Source organism: Coloeus monedula (assembly GCF_965178545.1).
Source record: "Coloeus monedula genome assembly, chromosome: 6".
NCBI lineage: Eukaryota > Metazoa > Chordata > Aves > Passeriformes > Corvidae > Coloeus > Coloeus monedula.
The window spans coordinates 52,625,526-52,645,762 of record NC_138786.1 but is presented as its reverse complement, the minus strand read 5'-3'; the positions used below and the strand labels follow the sequence as shown (position 1 = coordinate 52,645,762).

The 20,237-nt window shown below is 46.9% G+C and overlaps 1 protein-coding gene across 2 annotated transcripts in view; it reads left to right on the top strand.

Annotated features, from left to right (window-relative positions):
* The first annotated feature begins 18,884 nt into the window (after nt 1–18,884).
* CCDC85C (coiled-coil domain containing 85C) overlaps nt 18,885–20,237 on the top strand; it is a 109,994-nt gene continuing 108,641 nt past the window's right edge. For both annotated transcript variants that reach the window (XM_082282762.1, XM_082282761.1), the window contains exon 1: nt 18,885–19,925. In XM_082282762.1, the coding sequence (XP_082138888.1) occupies nt 19,214–19,925 (712 nt within the window). In that variant the 5' untranslated portion in view covers nt 18,885–19,213. The remainder of the gene's footprint in view (nt 19,926–20,237) is intronic.

Below are 20,237 nucleotides of genomic sequence, written 5' to 3'. Positions count from 1 at the left end.
CATCAGCTAAGGAGGACTCAGTGCTATTTCTAAACACTGACTCTGTTTTATGCAACCCAGGCAGTGCTCCGTGAAATAACCACCATTTATCCCTTGACTGAGAGTAGCTTCTCAGGGCCTCTCAGTTCTTTACTGCTCCTAAATGCTGTGGATTGAGGAGCAGAGATGGTGGCCTTTCAGGATCACTCCAAGCTCAAGGAAGGCATTGAGGTGCTCCAGGATGGATTGCCTCTGGACTCCACTGGAGAAGCTGTTGGGATACTGCAAATCTTGTAGCTGCTCTGAGCTTTCATGCATGAAGTTCTGCCAGGGTACAACCTCTTCTGTCAGCAGATTCTCAGTTAAATTGTGGTGTCCAATGCATAGCCTGCTACCATATGGATATTTCCTCTATCTGACATGGCAGAGATAATGGATGGATTTGGGAAAAGTATTAGTGCTTTTTTCTATTCCTTATGCAACATGTGTCTGGTGGTTTGGGCTCTGCTGAATCTAAACCCAGGTTTTCACCTCAGAGTCTTTGTTTCAGATCTAGTTCAGTAACACTTACAAACACTTACAAATAGATGCCATGTGACCTGTATCCAATGGAATCTTTATTAGCCTCTGTGAGCTTGCTGCAGGTGGGAAACTGGCTTGTTCACAGCACTGTCCTCACAAGGGAATGCCCACAGTTAGCCTTCTTCCCCCCATGCCTTTTCATCCAAGCATTCAGCATTCCCAGCTTTCCTATCTGTAAGCTCCAAGAGAAGATTTCCTGAATATCTCAACTAAAGATCCTCTCTGAGGCACAGCTTTGCCTGCACTGATGCTTCATGTGGCACGACTCCATCTCCTGGTAACCAGGGGGAAATAAAGCCATCTGCTGTTTGGGAGTTCCAGGATCATTCTTGGCTCTTTGCTGTTACATGGAGTGTGTGTGTCCCCTGGCTGTGCCAGAGACATCCTGGAGGTGTAAACGGAAGCTCACCACAGGGTCTGGATTCCTCCAGTGTGAGACCCTCGATGGTCAGGTGAACCTGATGTGGCCATTCTCTTTGTTGCAACTGCTGTACATGAATCAGGAGTATTTAGCCTGTAACCGTGCAGATCTCACGTTTGATGCTTTAGGGAGGGTTGACCCCACCCAGCAGTAAGCAGGTGGCCTGGATGCTGTAGATTGGGATTCAATTCCCTTATGATGAGGCCACCATGAACTAAAGGTGTTCATGATACCTGAAGCAGGAGGTTAGAGTACATAGCCTAATTCCACTGCTTAGTCTCTTCTTGCCCCTGTTTCCATCAATAAAAAGGGGAGACAGTTCTTTTCTGCTTCACAGTACTCTAATATTGTACCAGTGCAAGCCATAAAAACACACAGAAGTTCTCTTTCCATCTTCTCAAATAAAGATTTTTTTTCATTTTGGACAAGAGCATCTTATAAGACTTTTAAAAATATGTAATAGAAACAAATATTGATAATCATAAAAATAGAAAAACTGTAGAGAAGTGGTAACTTATGCGGCAGTTCACTACAACGATGTGAAAGGTTCCTAGAAATGGAAAAATTCCTCCTTCACAGTGATGACTCTTGCCCTTTAAAAAACAGCCAGATGAGACTCTTTCTACCCACAGGGCTCTCCTGCAGTGACAGCTACATTAACCTTTGCTGACAAGCACTTCTCTTTGCTTGTAAAATCAGCTTAGTGAGTGCAAAATTCTTCCAGACTTTAAAACAGTTACTATCAAATGGAGATACGCTCCATGCAAAACAAAACATGCTCGTGCCTTACAATTACTCCTATGTTTTTGTTGCTTTGAGATCACTGCGTGGGCTGATACAGGATGATGTCTGGGCATCTGTCTGCTTTGGCTAATATTGCAGAAGAGATGTGAATGTAGGAAAGAGCACTGAGGTTTTTGCTGCATTTCTCTCCCTGGGCATTTTTCCATGCTTATCACCACATTGTCTGGGCAATGAGCACCAAAGCAGAGGAGCAGTAATATATGCTTGGGCTGTTTGTCTGTTGCTATTAGAGAAATGCTTCAAAATTGCAGAAGAAGCCAGCGCGCTCCCTCCTGCGCGCGGGCACTCGCACATGAACGCATGCTCCATCCCTGACATCCGATTTCCCCCTGTTGATTTCACATCCTTCTGGATTATACATCTGAGCTGTCCTTTATATGCGAGAAACTCCTCCCATGCAACGGGAATTCTTCTTAGCTTGGGCAAAAGGAGGGTCTGCCAGTCTCCTCCCACCCTGTGGCAGCACCAAGCCTTTGAAACTGGGTCACACGAGCTCTGCCACCTCACCAGGGTTGAGCTTTCATATCACCTGGGGCCATTTCAAAGACTTCATAGCCCTATGAATTGAATCTAAACCATGCAACATATACAGTTTTGATGCACTCAGCAGTTCTATGCCATTTGTAATTGCTGACCAGAAATCTCCAGAACCAGGACTTCGGCATAAAACACAAGTCAGGCTCCAAATCTAGCGCCACCTTGTCACAAATCTGTCAGGTCCTGGACATCAGCAAGGCATGGGAACCCAGTACATCATTGAAAAGATTAAAAAAGCTTGGAATGGAATAGAATACAATAGAATAGAACAGAATGAAAATTAAATATATTAGAATAGAAATAGAAATAAAATATAAAGATACTAGAATGGATTAAAAATTTATAAAAATGCTTGAAATAATGATTTTTATATCTAGCTAATATTGCAGTGTAAACACAATATATTCTTACACTATCTTTCCTTTAAGTACCAACTTAAAGGAACACTGCCAACCCATGACATTTATTGCAAAACTCCTATTGAGCTTTAAGATGCAAACCTGGATTTCAAGCTCGCCTTTTTGCTGTATTTGGTGGAACTGGAATTGCCCAGGCCAAGTAACTGACTGTTAAAACCTTAAAGAAAAATATTACATTAAGTGTCAGAAGGATCAACCTTCTACTGCAAAAGCAGTTGGAAAGTACTTTTCTGCAAACCCAGATAAATATCAATTGAAGCTACTTTTATAAAACTCCCAAATTAAACCATTCTTATTATTTGCATTATTCTAGGATGTTGGACTCGAGATATCTTTGTAAAGATGCAAAATTAACTGGCAGATCAGACCAAGAATGCTGAATTTCTAAGAAGCTCATTGCATGTACTTGGTATTATCAAGTGAAATTTTGGAACTGACCTCATCTGCTACGTGATAAGATTTAATTGCATCATATGGCTCATTACGGAAGAGGTCCACGAACTCTTGCTGAAACTAAACTGAGTGCCTTTGTGTAGTATGTTTATGAAAATTTGTTTCCTGGCTTTTAGAGGGAAAATTATTTTCTGTCTCCTGTATACTCACTTGAAGTGAGTTAAACATCTTGTTTAACACAGGTATAATTCCATTATTTTGACACTGAACAAGGAATAAAAGTCCAAAATAAATACAGCTGTGAGAAATCAGACCTGTTTTCTGCAGATCACAATCTTCAGCCATGTAAGTCAATAGCAGCACAGGCTCTGAGTTCACTTTCTTCAGGGTTTTAGCCAGGATGCTTTGTCGTCCAAGCTTGCATGTGAGAAGTTTTAAAATAACCCACTAAGAAAAGAAAAGATCATGGATAATGCAGCCAGGGTGCATCATTCAAATGGAGTTTACAGACAGCCCATAAGCCGGAGCTCTAAAACACAGCACAGTTGTTTGGACAGTGAGCTCCTTGGGACCAAAAGCAATTTTTGGCTTCCTTTTTCGGGGCACTGAGATGCTTCTATCATTGATGGACTACTTACAGATGGGAACCCAAATTACTCCAGTGAATGGAATTAGTGAGACATTAAACTTGTGCAAGTTTTTTCCCACCATCTCTGCCCATTTAGCCACTAGCATTATGGCTGGTGGAGGTCAGCTACAGGCTCTAAGACTTCTTCCTAGGCAGTGTATCCCTTTGCTAAGGAAAAGAGACAGTTTAAAAGGCATGTACCACCCGTGTGCCTCCTGGGTACCTGTCCACTCCCCTCAGTCTCAAGTGTTCTGCTGCCACAGGGTCCCAAACCTCCTGGCTGCTCTGTGTCCATCTTTTTCAGATTTCTACACCTTCTTTATTTGCACCTAAATGATATAGTTATATATATATTATAATATATATTATATATATATTATTATATTATATATTATTATAATTATTTAATAATAAAAGAGCAGTTAAATTTCTCAGCTTTAACAGATACATCTGACTTCTGCTTTTGCTTCAGAATTTTAGCTATGAATAAAACTAATCAAGGCACGTGAAGAAGCCACGGGGTCAGAACAGCTCAGAGCAGGGTCACTAATAATCTAAAACTGTGGTCAAAGTGTCTGGATTTTAAAGTCTGAAAGAGCCATGGGAGGGGAAGGCAACTTTTTTCTGCTCTTAAATTCACATGTAGAAATGTTTCCAGTTTAATTTCTACATCTCTTTTCACTTAAACTATCCACAGTTTCTGGAAATAGACTAACAAATCCTGAAATTGGTATTGGGGAAGTGGTGTGATTATTATTCCAGTCTGATCCAAGACCTAAAAGAATTTCTAATTTATCATACCAAGGTTTCCTGATGAGTTGCCATGAGGGAGATTTCAAAGGTCAGGAGAAATGAAATGCAGATTTAAATTCGAATTAATCAAAGGCAGATTCCAGACTGGCTTACACTTACATGGGTAAACATTCAGCGTGGTCTATATATCATTCCAAAACATGGAAATGTAATCTAGAATTGAATTTCAGAGCACTGAACAAAATGTAAGCCATAGGAAAAAAGCTGTGGCTGAAGGTGAAAATAACACAGCAGAGACTGGGGAGCAACAGAGCAGGGAACTGGGGGCACATGACCCCTGAGTCTGCCTATCACACACTGGGGCAGGAGGAAAGCTGCTCTGATTGATAGGATTGTTAGCCTCAGGATGGTTTCCCACGGTCGGATCCCTGACTTGCTACTTTTTTGGGATTTGTCATTTTTTCAGAGTGGGAAGACATCGTTAAGGACCTATTGCCACAGCTTTAGGAATGGCTGTGCTGTGGCACAGAGACCATAACGCTGACCAGGTCTGAGGTTTAGAGATTTTATATGACAGATGTAGAAAGTCCGAAAGATTTGGTCAAAAGTTTGTCAGGCATATAGAAGCTGTGGTAGATGTGTTTGCTTTATTTAATCCATATATTTGCCTTTTAAATAATTCAGAAGATGTTATATTAAACAGACTTCAGAGAAAAGTGATGGAAGTGCATTTGCTGAAGCAAGAGCTTGTATAATGAGATATTCCATAAAAGAAGCTGGACTTTTAAAGTCAGAATGGATTAAGGGCATGAATTCATGTGTCCCATGAGAACTTATTATAAACTCGAAGGACATTCAGAGACCTTCATCAAGAAGCAGATCTCACACTTGAGTTTAATTTTAGTACCATTGCAGTTGTAAATAAATTGTTTCTGTAATTGTTTCAGTGTGAGTAAGAATTTTATCTGATCACCCAATTAGCAGTATGGGGGTTTTGTAAAGAATGAGAAGTGTATTAGGGATTATTTTGTGCACTTCTAAACACAAAAATATTGTACCTATAAAAATCATCCCCTTCTTTTAAGGCTACAAAAAAAAGAGAATTTAAATTATACCAAATTAACCACTTTGAAAAAAGCCAAATAAGTTTTCCCTATCTGTGCCATTGTTGTAACACAATCAGCTTGGACACTGATAACGACCTCATCATATTCATGGCTGATTTCATATTCTCATACAGCAATAATAGTATTATGACCACTGCATTGCCAAGGCTGCAGGGAAACGATAACCTGCCTGAAAGTAGTACCTCCAGAAGAAGTAAAATAAAGAAACCCAAACTGGAAACTTTCCCATTAGTCCCCAGTTGCAGGTGAGGGTCTTTTTCCCCAAACCTGGCTGCAGACACAGCCAGAGCAGTGAGGATGAGGGAGATGGGATCTCCTTCTGCCAGCACCTCAGGCTCACCTATCCTTTAAAATTTCATTTTCAGATCCTATTTTGCAAAGCAAGCTTCAGTGTAACTCTCACCCTGACACCTCAGGTAACACAGACTCTCTTCTCATCCTGCTCTATTTCCTTTTTCTCCCTCATTTTCACAGAGACTTCAGCTTTCTTTTGCCCATCCCAGTTACAGGGAAACCACCCTTCTTATTGGTGATTAAGCATAGTCAGTGACTTAAAAACAAGAGAACAAGAGTCCTGCATTTAACTTTCACTAAGAGTTAAAAAAAAGAAAAAGGGCTGTATAAATGGTCACTGTTTTCATTCCTCTTTCATTTTTCTGTACCAGATAAATAAGTTGTCTCCCCTATTTATTTTAAAAGTCCTTTTGAGCTGTTCAACGTTATTCCTGCTTTGGACATACCACTGTTGCAGGTGTGTGCATATTGCAATAGAATAGAATATTTCAGTTTGAAGGGACCTACAGTGATCACTTAGTCCACCTAGGCTGCTGCTATATGATGGACTGCTTTTGCTCAGCTCAGGGGCAGGAGATCTTAAGTCTCACTCATCAGCTGTGCCAGCTGCCAGGGAGACACCTTCCTGTGATTCTTCAGCAAGGTTTGACCTCTGGTATGTGACAGGTGAAAGACAATGACTGATCTGAGGCCCGGATCTCATTTAGTGATTCTGCTAATGAAGTCGCATGTGGACAGGCAACAGCTTTCATTAGCTGTCCATTTTTTCCCTGCAGCAACTGCTGTGTTTTAGGGTCACAGCCATAGTTATGCAGGATTGTAGGACAGAGTCTGAGAAGAGGAAATATTAAGCTCTCTCAGGCACCAGGTTGCCCTCTCATCACAAGTTTAGTATTAAATAATCATGTAATTAGTTAACATAATGATTTTTATTTTAAAAATATCTGATATAATTTATCAAATGCAAACTAATTTCACCTTTTCTGTCCTATGAATTTAAGATTCATGTAAGACTGATCATGATGTAAATGAAAGCAAGTCCTATTTTTACTTAGCCAGAGGAGTATTTGCAGTGTGCTGAAGCTATAGTTGCATTTCTTATGTTCCAAGCCTTTTGCATTTCAGTTGTCAAATGCAAATACAAATGTTGCACTTCTGAGATTTTTAAACTTCTGGTGTTGCATTGTGTTTCTTTTCTTTTTTTAATGAAACTATTAGCCTAATATTTAAAGCACTTTAATGATACGATCAAAAAATTTCTCCTTAGTTTGTATTCTCTTTGTTTGTCTGCTGTAGATACAGATCTGCCACCTCTTGCCTTGTACAGGTCTCTGGAAGGGCAGGGACAATTTCCCTAAGATTTAGGAGACTTGAGTATTTTAGCACAATCACAGTAAAGAGCAGGAGTGTGTGAAGTTGTTGAAACAACAAGGCTTGGTATCCCCAAAAGCTTAACCCTTCTGTTTATCCCAGGGGCAGTGAAGGGGCAGTATAGCATAAGACATTTTTCCTCCATCAGCACCCCCTACTCCTGGCTGGGACAATATTTCCAGGCTCATACTGGTGACTTGGTAATTCGTGTCTCCCTGTATCTAGGGAGGGATGAGGCCAATAATTGGTTTCTCTTTGGGGTGCTGAGATGGGGACACCTGTTAATGAGAAAGTTGACCGAGGACACCAGCCCCGTTGACACCAACTATTTAGCAGTTGTCAGGCAGTAATGACTCCCAGTCTCTCCTACCCCGCCTGGGTTTGAACCAGTAACTCAGAGACAAAGGCCTCGTATCTCATTACTGCCCTCCCTTGGGCCAGCCCACTCCCTCGCAGCAGATGTCTATTGCATTAGTGTCAAAATCATGTGTTTAAGGGAAGAAGTTTGCAAAGGTACATCTGTCCAGCACCTAAAAGCACCCTTCTGCACCCAGAAAGTTCTGTCTCAGGCTGCCAGCTGACAGGGAGGCACTGCAGGGTCTATCCCGTCGTGGGCTCCTGCACTGCCATGTCCCTTTGCCTCCCAGCGCCCAGTGTACTTCCAGACTAAAAGTCTCTACTACATTCTCATTAAAAGCACTATGTGTGGCCTTTTAAAATAGCTGGGGGACAAAGGAAGGGGCACCAAATTACAGACAGGTGTAAAATCCATTCAAGTTAGCTGAGCTGCTCCCACTTACCCTAAGAGAGGATTCAGCTCATCCAGTGAAACTGAGTAGGCTTACCTGTGTAAGATACCTGATAAGTACAAGGGCTGCAAAATAATCTTCCTCTAAGGACATACATGAAAATATCAGCAGCCAAACACATTTTGGCTTCACTTTATCAGGAGTCTGATCCAGATTGTATTCAGTAGTGAGCACTAGCCAAGCTGTGTTTACAAGCTCCAAAACAATATGTTTCTGGGATAGAAATGGCAATAAAATGTTACCTGAAGACACTACATGCAAAAATAGTTCTTACATCTTCCTCTTTCTCTTCCCCCCGCCTTCAACCTGGCAATGCTGAGCTCTGCCTACGGAAATGAACAGCTCCTGCTCTGGTAGGGATGCTGCTTCCAGCAGGGCTGGTGCTCGATAGTGGGCAGGGTCCCCTCCCAAGCCCCACGGCAGCTTTTCCAGTCTGACAGGTCAGGTAAGTGAAGTGAAGAACAAAAGCGTGGCTGGGTGCAGAAAGGGGAAGGGATAGCAGCAGTGACTTGTGGCTCCCACAGCCCACCCTGCCCCTGCCCCAGCCCCCAGCAGTGAGAAGAGACCTTTGCTCAAGGGTTAAAGCATAGGGAAGCACTGCTGATGTTGGTGGTGAGGTGTAAGTAAGAAGAGAGTTGACATGTCTCACAAATCCTCTGCATACTCTTACTACAAAAATAATAATTATTATTGTTATTGTTATTACTATTATTATTATACAGTTCATACAACAGTCACTTCTGTGGTCCCCAGTTGCAGACTCCAGGCCATGCAGGGTAATAGTGACTGCAGAAAGGCTTCCTCTCTGATCAGAAAATCTCTCAAGGACACCAGACTTGCATCTAGGAACTATTTGCTTTGGATAATCTGTGCAAGAGCAGCAATAGCAATCCTTCTGTACAGTAAACCATGCAAGATGGTAACATGTTCAGTGATCAAGGGGGTAGGAAAGGGAGATGCAGTTCTTTTGCCATCACAGATCTCACACAGATGTGGTTCTGGGAGCAGTGACGGCAGCAGACAGGCTTGAGGGGCTGAACAGATACAAGTTGGCCAAAGGGCCTGTCCCACGTGCAAGAGGATCAGGAGAGACTCTGACCCCAGCTCCGCAGGGAGCAGGCACTGTGATGGCTCCTGGGGGATATTTTTATTGCTCCCTGAAGAGTTAGGTCTAACCTAGACACATGTCCTGGTTAACCTGCCAAAGAAGTTTCCAGCTCTTTTTTTTTTTTCTTTCTTTTCTTTTTCCCCAGTCCTCTCTCTCTTTTCATTACTTGCACAGGGTTTGCATGGAAATATGCCTCACAGTTCAGGTAGCATGAAAACTTCCTTTCTCCAGCCTCTCTCTTTCACTATTCTCTGCAGATGCCTCAGCTGCAAATGAAACAGAAGTACCGTGTATAGCAGTAGCTACTCTTTTTCTTGGCACAGAGGAAGTCACTGCATGGGACCATTTCTAGTCCAAAGACAGACTTATTGAAACAAGCAGAGTTAAGGTAAAGCTTTGGAAGCTTTATTGGCAGACTGGACACAGCCTTCTGCTGGTGGCAATGTGTGATGCTCCCTTTTTGCACTACACCATTTGCCACCACCCTGCCATATTTTCTACTCTTGAGCCTCCAGCTGAAGGCCAGCCCAGGATCAGAGAGACAGTCCACAGGGCCCAGCTGGAAGCTCCAGGAGGGTTGTTCAGTCCACTGCACATTTTAACAGGCAGGCAACCAGACAAGAGTATCCTCATCAATAGGACTGGTCCTCGTGGGTGATGCTGTTGGTGATCCCAGCAATATGCCTGACCTAAAGGACAGGGGTTAAGCTGCAGGGAGCACATGGGCATAATAAATGTGCTTTGATTTGCTCTGTTCAGCAGGAACTTTGGTTTCCAGAGCTGTCAATGCTGGAAACTTTCCTGAGCGTTACATTCTCCTCTAATGAAGGCAAAGCAGGGAGTACAACAAATAAACTCAAATGTGCAAGCAGAACTGATCAATTAAGCCTGGTACATCCTGCATGCTAGCAAAATCAATGTACATCATGGCTGAAAAGTAGTATCTGCAAAACAAAGCTCGAGTGGTACCCAAAACGTAAACCCTCGCGTTTGTCTGCTCTGGAAATGAATGGATGAATACAAGATTATAAATATGGGGAACTTTGCTGCTCTGGCTGCTCGGTGCTAGAATGGCTCCTGCGTCTGACAGATTATTGCCGCGCCAGTAAAAATGTTCAGAGCCCTGAGGCAATTAATTCCTCACTTTCAGAGTTTTACTTCTGCGGCAACAACGTTTGCCATGGACAATAACGTGGGCTGCAGAAAGGGGCAGGTTTGGAGTGCAGGTAAACAACCCCCGGCAGATAATGAGCGGTGAGTACAAAGGTACGGCAACCTGCTTGCTGGAGGGAAAAGCTCGAGCCAGACCAGTGTTTCTGTGACCCACTGAGCCGAGGGAAAGGCTTCATCACGCTGGTGAGGGGGTGCAGGAAATATAACAACAGCCAGTGCCATGCTGGGAAAGGTGCCTCACCTCACATTGGCAATCTGATCACCCCACACCACCTGGACATCCCCCAGGCTCCCGTGGGTGGACAGTGGTGTCCTGCCTCCTCTTTATGTTCAGACGGCATCCCCGCTGGTAATGGTGACTCTGTCTGGCAGTGGCGGCAGATCTGGGCAGAATGCAGAGAGGCAACAGAGTCACCTGCCAGCAGGACCTGCTGCAGTCACCCAGGCCAGAAAGAGGATTTCAGCCACCCCAAAAGGTGTGTTGACTGAGATCACCTGTTAGGAGGTCTAAAATGACTCCACCTTCCTGCTTGGTTCACATTTGCAGAGCCCATCACGCGGTCCCCAGTCCCCCACCATGGAGCTGGCAAGGTGTCAGTGTTCTCAGGGCATCCCCTGCCCAGCACCCAGCCTGAAATATCAGACCCAGCAAGGGTCACCAGTCCAAACTAAGGGCTGAGAAAAACAGAGTAGAAAACAGATCTGCAAACTCCAGAGGATTTTTTACTTTCACACACACAAGAAGAGACAAGCTGGAAGTTATATCAGAAGCGCAAGTGTGATTTCCTGGAGGGCTTTCCCTCACTCAACTCAGTGTGATGGTAAGGGCCCTTTGTAAAACATGAGTCTGGTTTCAATCCAAAACATCCTCAGTATTCCCAGATCCCTGATGAACCAGCAGCATAAACACCTAATCTCCAGCCTTTGCTTTGGACTTAATTGTTTTGAAAGGCAGTCACTATCACAAATAGAAAGTGATCCATAGCCCAGAGACCTGCGACAGCAACCTGGGTTCTGCAACATCTCTGCACTAGAACGAGCACAAGAGGGAAGGGTACTTTTTGTTGCCCCTTTTTCCAATCTGGGCCAAATTTAATTTCATTCCATTTCAAATACACACAAGGCAAAGGTAACAAGTAATGTGTTGAAGCACAAGGAAATACCCATGTTTTTTGTACCATGATGGATTTTGTGGAAGAAAGAAATATGTGGAGTATTAATTTTTGTGCAGAATGTACTAAAACTGGGTGTTGTCACTTAAGCCACTGTTCCTTTAAGTTGTGCTGCTTGACACTATGAATTATTCAGTTATCTCTATGATATATGGAAGTGGTGTCAGCATTTTAGGGCATGACTCTCCTATCTTCTATAAAATCCCAGTGGCTTCATTGAGCTATAAAAGGCAAAATAAGGTCCTCAGGAGCACTGTTGTCTTGCAAGCAGAAAATACACTTTACCACTGAGTGAAGGGTACCAACAGGCCTTGCTTATAGTATAAAACCAGATATTTTCTAAGTCCCTGGTGCATCAATCTAAAAGGTCATTTATTCATCTGGGAATGAGAAATCAGAGTGTAATGAAGATAGGGGATAGTGTAACATTGCCTACTTTCTCTATTGCAGAATTACTCAGGTTGCATCGACCTCATGCTGCTAATACCAATGGGCTCATCTGCTTGAATAGCGAGGTGTCTGTCCTGCAGCCAGCAGTGCTGAGCCTGAGCACAGAAGCTGTGCCAGGGAAAAGGAGGGTGTATGTGGAGTAAAGGAGCCCAGAATAGCCCAGGGGCTGCTGCATCCCCCAGGACACAGACTGTTCAGGGGCAATCTGCCAAGCTCAGAGGCTGACTGGGCTACAACCACGTGCCATGAAACTGAACAGTCCCTGGGAATAGTGCTGATAATTTTTCTATCCTTGCATTGATTTTTTTCTCCTGTTTTTAAACCAATGATGTTAAAGATAATTCAGTTGAAACTGTTATAAATTCATTGTGGAGCATGGAAGAGCACTCACTCTGCCTCCCCAAAACTGAGGGTTTGTTAGAGCTGTAAGAGAAACAAGGATAGAGGTGTCAAAAGAAAAAAAAGCACGTGATGTGAATATACTCTTGGCAAAGCCACATTTTAAATCACCAGTGGCTTAAATGATAGAGGTCTAAATCCCTGGAGTTTCCTGTGCTTTGTGGGTGGGTGGGTGCTGCACATTCAAGAAAGATGCAACTATAAACCAGGGAGTTTTTTGTCTGGCAAAATAACCTCCTGCAAGTCCCTCAGCCTTCAGGAACCAAGTTCTGCCCCCACATATGCAGAGCCCCATCCCGCTGTGAGCTCTGTGTGTAACTCAGGGCAGAATTTGTCCTCAGTGATGCACTCTGAAGTCAGGATAACTGAGGGGTGCAGTTTAGTGATCCTAAGGCAGATGTAAACTCTTACCTTCCATTTCTCCCATCTATGTGCTGCAACACTTGTGTAGGTATTTACAAAAGGGGTATTTACAAAAGGCAAAGACACATCAAGCTATCTCTGGCCTTCTTCCCATGTTAGATAGGATAGTAAATATTTTTGGAAGGGATGTAAACCTTAATGCTTCTGGGAAGAAGCCAAGCAGTACCAGATGGCAGAGGAGGAAACTCACCCTATGAGCAGGTTTTTCACAGTATTCTCATCAGCATCTGGTATTTGCCTTTGGCAGAGACAATACAGGGGCCAGCACTCTGATCCTGTCTGTGTGTCTCTCTATTCCTGCTATTGACTTCTTACCTATTCAGAGTAACTTTTGTAAATTTTTTTCTTGGCACACACTTGATTCCAAAGTCTCAGTGTCTCTCCTCTTTGGGTAGATGATGGTGGAGGATGCGACAGCTCCCCAGGACATGGCCTCAGCTCACAGGCATGTGGCAATCCTGATGATTCAAATCTTCTAAGTGGAGTTCAGAGATTTTTCTTAATACTTAAAAAAAAATTGCTCGGATATTGTGTATAGCCTTCTGAGTGCACAATGAAGTTGGATCCCCACTACACACTAAATTAGTAGTGAAATTTTTGCTCCAGTTATTATGTATGTGTTTGGGACATGCCAATCATCTGCAGCTCCCAGGTAGGAGCAGCATTGCCTACTCCTTCTTAGGGTTTAGCTTCCAGTCCTTTACCAACACACAGATTAGGGATGAGGGAAAAAACCTCCACATCTGGACATGGACGAAATGGTTATAAACTTCCATGAAAATGAAGTGGTAGTTAACACTGTGGGTGAGGGGATTTTTATGGGCTTTTTCTTTTTGGCTCAGACATACTGTGTATGCCTACTCTGTAGCTGCCACTGTGACAAGAGATCTGACTTGGTATTGCTCCATCAGCCCTGTAAGGGTGCCTGCACCGAGCAGATCTACACCCAACACGTGAATGTGCACCTCTTGGGTGAATGCAGGACACTTCAAAACAGGACTGGAAAACAGCATTTGAGGCACATCTTGAGAACACACACCTCCCATGCCTTCCTTCAAGGAACAGCTCTACATCTCCACTGGCCTCCAGTTTGGATGCTGCTCTTTGTAGCAATGTTTAGAGGCTACTCCTTATGCCTTCTGGAGGTCCTGTTTTTCTGGCAAGGCAAAGAGTTCACTGGTTACAATCATAATCCTTTTCTGAATATCCTGAAATTCTTCAAATGAGTTGGTGCATTGTAGAATTTTACTAGCAGTTTCAGGGCACAAAATAAAAAGGCTTTGTGGACACAAGATGAAATCCTCCACTAAAACATACCATTTTCATAAGGAGAGAGAATGAACTGGATGGCCCAGTTATATTGCCAGAAGCCAGCATTAAGGAGTGCTGCATAATCTTCCAAGAGACTGCGTTTTCCTCATTGCTCAGCCAGATGGGCAAATAGAGGCATGAAATCTTTTCACAGGATAGTTCAGCTGATCTGGGAAAAGAAGGAAGAATGACACAAGACGGTTCTTCAGGTCGTTAGTACCTGGAAAAGTGTTCTGGCTGAAAATACTGCTTAATCAGGCTGGAAGTGAGGTGCCTATCTTGATAGCAGAGTTTGGAGCACTGCACATTTTTTGTTATCGCACAGCTTTGTGTCACAAAAGAGAGCTCCCATTGTTGCAATCTGGATGCTCCATTTCAAAACATTAATCAAGTATTAGGCCTTGGTGCTGATTTATGGGAAAACACCAGTGCCACAGATGATTTATACCCCATGTAAATGATTCATAGAGTATGTGTTCTATGAAATGGGTCCCTAGCACACATAAACTGGATCACAGTCTTGATGCACAGGCAGCGGCGTGTATTTCTTAGGCTGCCTCAGAACACCAGGGTCCGGGAGAGTCTCATTGGGATTAATCCTGCTCCTCTGCCCACTCCCACACCTCTGAGTGGGCTTTGGAAGAGCCACCCCTCTCCGGGGTAGGGAGGAAAGCGGCAGCACAGCTCTGAGCTGTGGTGTCTTCTGTAATACTGACGTATCCCTGTAGAGGGAATGCTTTGGTAAGACTTCAATGAAGCTGTGTATCGCTGTGTTCTATCAGGGACCAAATTCATTTTTTGCATCACCTGCTGAGTTCAGGAGTTAACATCAAGAGCATTTTAACCCAGTATGCTGCTGGTAGTTGTTTTGTTGGTTTTTTTTCTAAAATTCTTATTTTGCTGCAATTCGCTTTAAAATTTCATCCTTGACTGAAGAGGGTGGAAGTGCCCATCTGATTCAATGCAAGGGATAGGCTTTGATGCTGTCTTACATGAGCATCAAAAGCTTAAGATAACATGCATATTAAAAGTTTTTCACTGGCAGCTTGCAGAAGGCCCCATGGCCAGATGTAACAAGAGGGAATCCATAGCGTGTTGTTTATCAACTGCTCCTACACTTCATCTAAATTGGCAGGAGGAAATCACAATGCCTTCTGAACAACACTGGGAAACAGGGTTTTTTCACTAAAACTGAAACTACAAACCCATCAAAAATACCCCAACATTATGTATTATTTGTGTTGATTAAAAATGTGCTTTGCAGCATTGGGTTTGTTATTGATCATAAAACTGTGCACTGACCTATTCCTTTCCCTCCAAGCTATCAAAGCATTTAAAATCTTATCCCAACCCAGCCCTTGGTTCCACTGTGACCATAGATCACCTGGGCCACAGACAGTCTTTGATACCCCTGCTCTAGCACTACTGCCTTGCCTTCCAAAAATGAAGGGATTTTCCTCTACACTGCACTACTGCCTTGCCTTCCAAAAATGAAGGGATTTTCCTCTACACTGCACTGCAAGGTCCACCTTGAAGAGAAGATTAAGGAGCAGTACAGGTCATGATGCATAGTGTCCACTTGATTCAGGTCACAGTCACTCACACCAGCTGCCATCTGCACACCTGGCAGCTTCAATGCCACCTCCTGGGCATACAGGCCTCTGGAAGCCCAAGCACAGAAGGTCACCATGCCTCAACAGCCCCCTGGGCACCAGAATGGCAGCACTGACAGCAAACCCCTTGTGGACAGCATCAGGGTGGATCTGTGGTGTTAACATTTCCAAAAGCACAGGCATACTCACTGAGTACTGAAAGCAAGTCTTAATCATCACAGGGACATCCTCTGTGGATATTAATAATCTCCTCACTTCCTCTGAGGAGCCCCTGACTGCTGAGCTCAGTTTCTGCATCAATAATGCTCAAACTTTGACAGGTTTCACCTAGGAAAGACAGCTTTTCTTGGGAGAGTGGGGAAGCAAACATCATGCAAGCCCAGCAATAAACTGCCCAGGCCATGCACTGCCACAGGGTAGCTTCACCTGTGTTTGTGATGCAGCCGCCAGAGGTTTCTCTCTCTTTTCGACTTTGGCCAGTGGCAAACAATTGCTCTGCAATATCCCCCAGCTCTGCTCCTCCTTCCCCCGGCCACTGGCCAGGGACCTGCTAGTCAGATCAGCGCTTGGGAGGGTCTGGGAGAAGCACTTTCCTCTTCCTGTGGGGAAGGATATGATTAAAACCTTGTAAATAAAAGGCTTGGCTCAAAAAACGCCTGGGTGCCTTCTAGATACAATGCAGCCATGAGCTGCGGCTCAGGGTGGTGAGAAGCAGCAGATGGGACACAGCCTGATGCCATGCTATGCTGGGGTCCCAGAGCCCAGGATCAGTGACCTCTTGGCATGGATACCTGCTGGTTTCCATGTCCTAAGGGCTGACTCTGCTGCTGAGGTGGCAACCTCAGGAAAGCCTGACCTGCCACAGCCAGGACTGCACCTTCCGGAGAGCTGTCACCAAGGTGGAACCCAGGTCAGAGCACAGCTCTTCTCCTGGGCGGCCCCTGGCTCCTTGAAAGGAGCAAACAGGCCTCACCACTGGGTGTACAACGGGATTCCCTCCTCTCTAGGGAACTACCCTGGTGTGGGTTTGTGCTAGGGGAGAGCTGTCCTCTTCACATCTTCACGTCTGTGCGGTGTGCTACCAAGAATCCACCTGCAAATCCCACATGAAGTGAACCAGTGCCTGTGCTCTGTCCTAAGCTCCTCTTACCCTTTTGATAATAACGGGATAAACAGCTTCCTCAGGAGAAAAGGGACAACAGCGCCCACGGAGGGGATGAACTCCTCCAGGAGCAGGGAGGGTCTGCTGTTTTGCTGTGGTAGGGAATAGGCAGTTGTCTAGTTTGCTGAGGGTATATCTGGGCTCAGAAACCCAGGATGATAGACTTGTGCAGAAAACCATGAAGAAACTGCAGCTTTACCGAGACTGAGAAAGATAACATCAAAAGGCGGAAGTTGCAATCCTCCATCCCTCTCTGTTCCGATGTTCCCTCCGTGCACAGGCCATATGCTCTGCATCCCATGCTCTGGCATCAGATTTGATGTCTCTTTATAGCTAGAGGGTGTCTTGACCAGCTTTCCAGTGTGGTCAGAAACCTGACGTTGCACTGGATTAACCCTGGAGTCAAACCATTTACTCAAGTTCCTAAGGAACACAAAGCTAGCAATTCCCCACGGCTTTTTAAGGATATTAGGTGTCCTGGTACACCTTTCATTTTTATAGTGTGATACTGGCCAAAAAGCATCCCACAGACAAATATCATAACCCAAGGAAAAGTGCATTAGACTGAAACACAGGGAATGCGATGCAAAGATACAAGAAATCTGCCCACATGTTGCCTAGGAAATTCACTTTATGAACTTTCCATACCCTTTGCTAGGTTCTGTCCGATGTACGCAGAAGTTGAGGCTGGCACGCCAGCCTCCTGGCAGTAAGGATGACCAGAACCTGGGAAGATTCTACCGAGGAATAAGCGTTATCTGAGACTTCGGGGCCGTTTCCTCCCGCGCCACTGAGGTCTAAAGGAATATGCCGTTCCCAGGAGCGGAGAGGTGGCAGGGATGCTGGAGGCAGCTCTTTCAACCTGCCGAGGCAGGAGGGACCGGGGACAAAGGCGGCCACCCCAGGGGGAGGGTGGGCAGCGGGGCAGGGAGGCGCGGGGCCGGGGCCAGGGCCGGTGACAAAGCCCTTGGCGACGGCGGCGGCGGCAACAGCGGAGATGCTCCGGGAGATCCCGCTCCCCTCCCGGCCCAAGGCGGCCACCCGTGGCTCCGGGTCCCTCCCCGCGTCTGGACAGAGCGGGACCGGGGCCGTTTCGGCGCCGCTTCCCCGGGCCGCCCGGCAGGCGCGTTTTCCTGCCTGTCCAACCCCACCCTTTCCCGGGATGGTGCTCTCTCCGGTAGCTTTTCTTTAGAAAAAGACGGGAAAACCTATTAAAAAAAAAACAAAAAGAAAAGAAAAAAATAAATAGGCAAAAAGCGGGGTGGAAGCCCCGGGGGGGCAGCGGCGAGCCGGCACGGCCGCGGCGGGCAGGGCACGGCAGGGCACGGCGGGGCGGGCGGAGGGCGGGGGGAGGGAGGGAGCGGCCCCGTCCCTTTGTACCTGCCGTTCGAAGGCGCCAGGCGGCCCCGCATTGGCTGCGGCGGCCGCGGCTCCCGTAACCCGAGCCGGCGGCGGGCGCGGCGCACCGGGCCCGGCCAGCGCCCAGCCCGGCAGGCCAAGGGGCGGCGCGGCTCGGCTCGGCTCGGCGCGGCTCTCTCCACTCCGCCGCCAGCAGCCGGCTCTCCTTCCCCGCCGCTCGGCTCGGCTGGGGCAGGGCCGCGCCGCCCTGCCCGGCAGGAGGTGGGACCAAGCCGCGGCGCTGCCGCCCCCCTCCTCCCTCGCTCTCTCGCTCCCTCCCTCCCGAGGGCTGAGCCATTCCGGGAAGGCGCCGGCTCCCCCACCGCTCCTCGGCAGCGCCGCACCGGCATCGGCCGCCACCGCGCCGGGCTCGGCCCCACGTCGCCCCGGGGCTGCGGGCGAGCACCGGCGGAGCGGGGCAGCGGCGGCGGTGCGCGGTCCCCGCGGCGGCAGCGGCGGGCGGCGGGCGGGCGGGAGGACAAGTGGCCGGAGCGACCGGGAACGGTGGGGCGGCCGCCGCGTAGTTGTTTTGCCCGGGGTAAGTTGGCCGATCCCTGCGGAGGCTTCGCTTGGAGAGTGCAGCGCTTGGCGCCCGGCTCCCTGTCGCCCCCAGCCCCCGGGGCAGGGAGGGCGCCTTTTTTTTAATTTCATTTCCCCCTCCTCCTTTGGTTTGTGGGTTTTTTTTTATTATTATGGGGTCTATGGGGGAGCAGAATTTCCAATCCGGCGTTGCTCTTCTTCCTTGTCCAACGCTCAGCGGAGAACTATAATATTTCTTCCCCGAGATGCTGCAGTGAATTTTAGTTCTAGGAAATCAGGCGAACAAAATCATCCGAACAACCCGAACCATTTGTTACCCTGTGAGAGCAAACGCAGCCTAGGCACAGATGATGGCAAAAAATTCCTTGGAAGGGTCTAAAGAAGACCTGAGCAAAATTTCGGAAGAGGAGATGCTGAGATGGAGCAAGGAAGAGCTGGTGAAAAGACTGAGGAAAGTGGAGAATGAAAAGATGAACTTAATGGTGGAACACGGCAACTTGATGAAAGACGTGAACCGGCGGCTGCAGCTCCACCTGCACGAGATCCGCGGGCTGAAGGAGGTGAACCAGAAGTTGCAGGACGACAACCAGGAGCTGCGGGAGCTCTGCTGCTTCTTGGACGACGACCGGCAAAAAGGCAAGAAGCTGTCAAGGGAATGGCAGCGCTTCGGGAGGCACACGGCCAGCGTAATGTGGAAGGAGGTGGGCATGTACCAGCAGAAGCTGAAGGACCTGGAGGCGAGGCAGGAGACCCTCCTGCGGGAGAATGTGGAGCTGAAGGAGATGGTGCTGATGCTGGACGAGGAGCGGAGCGGGCCCGGCTCGCGGAGCTCCATCGACAGTCAGGCCAGCCTGACCAACCTCAACGGCGGCTCGGCCACCAGGGACGTGGGGGACGGGAGCAGCACCTCCAGCACGGGCAGCGCGGGCAGCCCCGACCACCATCACCACCACCTCCACCACCACAAGGCCGGCGACAGCAAGGCCGGGGCCATGCGGAGGTCTATGGATGATCTGTCCGCGCCCCTCCACCACCGGAGCATCCCCAACGGCCTCAATGGTGAGCCCCTGCCCCCTCCCCTGCCCCCCGTCGCTGGCCCCCGCCACCTCCCCCGGCATGTCCGGTCCCTCTTGGCGGTGGGGTGAGGGACTCCGGGGGAGGGGGCTCCTGACCATTCCCAGCCCTGTCCATCCTTGGTGACCTCTTTGGCAGTGCAGCCCCGGGGAGCCGGGGAGGGGCACCTGTGTGCGGGCTATGTGTTATCTGTGTGTTGACTGTGTTATCAACGTCCTGGGCTGCGGGTTGGAGCCTCTTTTATTTCCAGCAGCGTTGGTGTTAGGTTTTGTTTGTTTGTTTTGGGTTTCTTTTTTG